Source organism: Cnephaeus nilssonii (genome assembly GCF_951640355.1).
Source record: "Cnephaeus nilssonii genome assembly, chromosome: X".
NCBI lineage: Eukaryota > Metazoa > Chordata > Mammalia > Chiroptera > Vespertilionidae > Cnephaeus > Cnephaeus nilssonii.
In genome coordinates, this window is record NC_137071.1 from 36,950,033 (window position 1) to 36,955,781 (window position 5,749).

Sequence of the window (5,749 nt, forward strand, 5' to 3'; positions counted from 1 at the left end):
AGGGCAGCTCTAAAAACACCAAGTCAAAGAGACGTCAAAGTGTTCCTTTAAATTTTTAAAATTAAACTGAAGAAAATATTTAATAGGCATATGGAAAGTTGCTCAACATGACCAATCATCAGGGAAATGCAAATAAAGAAAAGAAAAAGAGCTAAACCAAGAGTTGTAGAGTTTCTCTTTAAAGTCAATTGGTCTTTGTTTCACAGAAATGATGTGTGGCACGGCGGGGGGGGGGGGGGGGGGGGGGCGGGGCGGGATGCCTATGTATGTAAAACCAGGAGAACAGGTTGCTACATGAAAGCAGGAATGAGTTCTTGAGGTGCTTGAGGGCTTCAAAATGTGTCCTCTTCAAAAGTGCTGGTAAACAGTCTCAACTATCACAAGCTGCAGTTCAACAGAGCCTCTGACAGAATTTGGTCACCAGAGATGGGCAAGGCCAGTTGATCCCATGGAGAGATCTGGCATCTAGAGAAAGCTGACTGCTCCTGTGCCCAAAAAAGAGCTGCTTGGCTCTCTGAGCTTTGGTGGGGGTCCTTACTCTTGAGAGGACCCCTCTCTGGGGAGGTACAGGAAGTTACAGGCCACATATATGGGGAAGACCACATCTTGGTTCCCCAGGTTCGCTACCTCTAGCTCTTCATCTTTTCCCAGGGAAAGCACCTGGTATTCTGTGTCCTTCCTGAAAACGGTTCTTCCAGCCCTGTCCAGGGAAACCAGGCACAGGCGGAACGCAATCTTTCTCTGCCAGAGTAAGCTGACCCCGAGGCCGTGGGAATTGTTCAGTGCACTGCGCCTGAAGGTGACACGCCGGCTGGCGTAGCACACTACCAAGTCCCAGCCAAAGTTGAAGCCTGCCCACCGCCAGCTGCATGGCTCTTCCCTGTGGACCTGGTGCCCGCACCGCATGGTGTTCCCCTGGAAGTTGGACACATGGACGGCAATGGGCCCGAGCTCCCTGGTTTGCTCAGCCTGGAGGAGGGCAAGCCATTGCTCTTTGTACACTGGGGTCAGCCACGTGGCAGGGATCAGTGCATCCTGGTCAATGATGCGTGCTGATGGCAGGTCACAGACTATGTAGGCCAGACGCAGATGCTGGAACACTGGCACGAAGGCTCTGCCCTGCGGGGTCTCCAAGAAAGGGGTGCCATCCAACTCCCTCTTGCACCTAGCAAACCACAAGTTGGCGTCGGACAATAAGGCTCTGTGGGGGCCCCTCCATGTCGGCTGCAGCTGCAAGTACATCCACTTTTTCAGCATTGTGTACACATCCATCTCCACTTCCAGCACTAAGAGCTCTGAAGAGACAATGAGCTCTTCCATGATATCCAGGTTGATTTCTCGCATTAGTTCCTCACTATGGTGAGTCATCAGGTTGTCCAGCAGCCACTGAAAGCACATGGTCCTGATGTTTGGGAGGCCGTAGCTCCCAGCAGAGTAGTAGTAGCTACATACGGTATGGACACTAATCGTTTCCTCCATGATCTCCCCACACTGTTGAATCAGCTCGTCGAGCTGCAGCATGCTGGCCGTGGCCAGGATGGGGACGACTCGGCTGGGTTGAATGAGCACGGAGTCTTCGTACAGAGAGCCTAAAGCCTCATGCAGTGCCTCACGATCAATGTTCTCGTCAGGCATTTGCAACTCTATGGTATTCATGGTTGCTTCCCTCCAAGCACCACTGAACATGCTAGCGAAGTAACCTGACTGGCACAAGTAGACCCTGTGCAAGTTCCACACCTCCCCTAGTGCGCGGATCTGCACATCACTGCCTTCACCCCTTAAGAAGAGTGCCTCGTAAACGGAACCTGAACTGTCTTTGGTGTGTTTCCGGTGGGGCTCTTGTTCGTGAGGCTCTCCTGAGTCTGCCTTCCTTTTGACGCCACCCTGACTGGGGCTGGAGCCGCCCTCTTCACTATCCTCCTCCACCTCATCAACCACTGCCATGGCTGCCACTTCCTCCTCCTCCTCCCCACCGGCACCTGGCTGCTCTGGAGCATGGCCCCCCCTGAGCCATAGCATCCGACTGCTTAGTGCCCCCATGGCCTGTATGTACCTCAAAGCACAAAGGACACACTCCTCTCAAGGTGAAGCTTCCACTGGCACTAGCTCAGCCCAGAGGGCTTCTGGGTACAGTTGGCGTCTGCTCTCGCGTCTGCTAGGAAACAACGCGAGAGAAGGGCATGCCCTACCCGGAAGACCACTCTGTGCACCTTCTCCGACTGTGGTGATTGCTCTGTGGCTCCCTTCACACACTGATGATTTAATAGAGGCCTTTGTGTGTGAGTTTTCCTTCTACTTTCAAGAACACAATTCTGGTCCCCGACCCCCCGCCCCCGCCTAAAATATTTAGTGATCATTTAGAGGGAGAATGACATCTTGATGCCAGCTTTGTCCTCGAGGCACGTTAACTTCCCTTATTAACTTCTTTCTTTTCTTCAAGGTAAATCTGCATTTTAATCGCAATTTTGCCATGACCACAGTTTTCCTTCTCTTAAAATAGGAATAAAAATAGAATCACTCAGTTTTGCTGTGTAGAGTAAGGATAATATATATAAAAAGCAGGGCACATATTATACACTCAGTACACAATATATTCTTTATATTAATGGAAAAATAAATATGCAGTAGTTTTAAAATTGCACAAAACATTTCATTGACTGTTATGATTGTTACATTATTCTGGTATATAAGTTTTGGACTGAAATTTCATTTTTGCTGTTTTTCTTTTAATCTTGAATGATCATCATTGCATTTAAAAGACATGAAGTACTCTTCCACTTAGGTCATCCTTGTGGAACAATCACAAGTCCTGTCTCAGAAGAGTAATATAGTTTAGCTTGAGCCTGTCAAAGCCCTCTCCTCATGGACATTGTGCCATATTCACCATGGATATATGAAACAAGCAAGCCATTAGTTCCTGAAAAAGCCATCTCTCTTCAGTGGGGTTGCCACCGTCAGAGGATTTGAGTCTGTCACTACTGGGGCCATCTTGTTCACCTTGATGAGACAGCCTACAAACACACACACAAAACAAACAAACAACAACAAAAAACAAGCATGAGCTAGCAGAGCAGAGACACAGAAAGACCAATATTGTTTAGGATATTTGAGGCCCATAATCATATTTTCCATTGACATTACCTAAATAAAGGCCAATTATTAGGTTCATTTGAGTTGAATTTCTATCACTCTCAATAAGACATGATAATTTTTTTATTTTTTACACTAAGAGAGATGTCCCCAATTCTCCAACCCCCATGCCTACCTCCACCCAGCCCTCACCCTCCCTTTCCTCTGGCAAACACTGCACTGTTGTCTGTGTCTATAGGTTATGCATATATGGTCTTTGCCTAATCCAAGCATGTCAAACTTGCAGTCTGTGGGCCACGTGTGGACCACCACGAATATTTTTTTGTGGCCCAGCCAATATAACGGTATGTAAGAAACATTTTAATAAAAGTTTCATAACTTAATTTTGACAATATCCTGTTATACATAACTAGAGGCTGGGTGCACAAATTCGTGCACCAGTGAGGCCCCTTGGCCTGGCCTGTGGGATTGGGCCAAAACTGGCTCTCCGACATCCCCTGAAGGGTCCTGGATTTCGAGAGGGTGCAGGCCAGGCTGAGGGACCCCAGCAGTGCACCATTGGGGCTGAGGAGGGAAACGGGAGGTTGGCAAGCTGGGGAGGGACCACGGGAGGGCTCCAGGGTGTGTCCGGCCCATCTCGCTCAGTCCAGATCGGCCGGACCCCAGCAGGGAGTTAATCTACTGGTCGGAGTGTCTGCCCCCGGTGGTCAGTGCACGTCATAGTGAGCGGTTGAGCGGCCCTAGCATATCATTAGCATATTAAGCTTTGATTGGTTGAACGGCCGACCAGATGACCAGACAGTTAGCATATTAGGCTTTTATTATATAGGATTATTAATAAGGAACTACAATGTTCGCTAATGACTGATTACTATAATCGTGTTGCATTCATTTCCCTTACGCATAGGCGCACCATTTCTCTCCACTAATACTAGCAGCGAATATTTTAGCAGCCAATTGCCACGTCATCAGTCTTGTACTGACTTATTTGGTTTGTGCAACAGGAAATATTTCACTTTCAGAGAACAAGAAAAATTGGTTTATTTGCATTACGCTTATTGACTTGCAGTTATTCAGTGTCTGGTAATTTAATGTTCAAGAAAAAATATGAATATTTATTAAAATGTTCTATTATTTTATGTCAATGGTTACTCATTTATTTCAGCTTTTTGTACTCGGCATGTCTCTATCAAAATAAACCTACGTTTCTATGAAAATTGAAGCTTTTTTTTTTTGTGGCCCACATAAACTTAAACCTTGTTTATTTGGCCCATGTTAGCCTTTGAGTTTGATATGCTTGGCGTAATCCCTTCACCACATTTCACCCAGTCCCCCTCACCCCGTTCCCTCTGGCAGCAGTCAGTCTCTTCCATGTATCCATGCCTCTGTTTCTATTTTGCTCACTTGTTTATGTTGTCCATTAGATTCCACATATAAGTGAGATCATATGTTATTTCTCTTTCTCTGACTGGCTTATTTCACTTAGTATAATAATCTACATCTATGTTGTTGCAAAAAGGAAGAGTTCCATCTTTTTTATGGCTGTGTAATATTCCATTGTGTAAGTGTACTAGTGCCAAAGCTTTTTTATCTACTCATGTACTGATGAGCGTTAGGGCTGTTTCCAGATCTTGGCAATTATAGATAATGCTGGTATAAACATAGGAGTACATACGTTATTTTGAATTAATGTTTTGGGATTCTTAGGATATATTCCCATAATTTGTATCACTAGGTCAAAAGGAAGTTCCATTTTTAATTTTTTGAGGAAACTCAGTACCATTTTCCACAGTGGCGGCACCAGTCTGCATCCCCACCAACAGTGTACTCAGATTCCCTTTTATCCACATCCTCACCATCACTTGTTTGCTGATTTATTGATGATAGCCATTCTGGCAGGTGTGAGGTGATACCTCACTTTGGTGTTAATTTGCCTCTCTTTGATGATTAGTGACGGTTAGCATTTTTCCTATGTCTATTGGCCATCTGTATATCCTCTTTGGAGAAGTGTCTCTTCAGGACCTTTGCACATTGTTTAATCTGATTGTTTGTCATCCTAGTGTTGTATAAGTACATTATATATTTCAGAAATTAAGCCCTCAGCAGATGTATCTTTGGCAAATATGTTCTCCTATACAGTGGCTTTCCCTTTCACTTTGTTGATCGTTTCCTTTGCTGTGCAGAAGCTTTTTAGTTTGATGTATTCCTATTTGTTTATTTTTCCTTTGTTTCCTTTGTCCTAGATATATAGGCAAAAATATCACTATGAGACATGTCTGATATTTTACTACCTATGATTTCTCCCAGGAATTTTATTATTTCACCATTTATATTGACGTCTTTTATGCACATTGAGCTTATCCTTGTGAGTATGGTGTAAATTGGTGGTCTAGTTTCAGTTTTTGTATGTACCAGTATAATTGTCCCTACATCATTTATTGAAGAGATTGTCTTTAATCCTTTGTATGCTCTTGCCTCCTTTGTTAAATATTAATTGACCATAAAGGCATGGGTTTACTTCTGGGCTCTCTATTCTCTCCCATTGATCTACATGCCTGGTCTTATCTTAGTACCACACTATTTTTATTACACTGGCCTTGTAGTATAGTTTGATATCTCCAACTTTGCTGTACTTGCTCAATATTGCTGAAGCTATTTG

At 44.7% G+C, this 5,749-nt stretch overlaps 1 protein-coding gene across 1 annotated transcript; it reads right to left on the reverse strand.

The window, feature by feature from the left end:
* Window positions 1–534: 534 nt before the first annotated feature.
* On the reverse strand, window positions 535–2,040 carry LOC307096226 (germ cell-less protein-like 1; the record flags this gene model as incomplete). Its single annotated transcript, XM_079765792.1, has 1 exon — window positions 535–2,040. One exon carries the CDS (start codon window positions 2,038–2,040, stop codon window positions 535–537), a length of 1,506 nt encoding a protein of 501 aa, XP_079621918.1.
* Window positions 2,041–5,749: the final 3,709 nt, after the last annotated feature.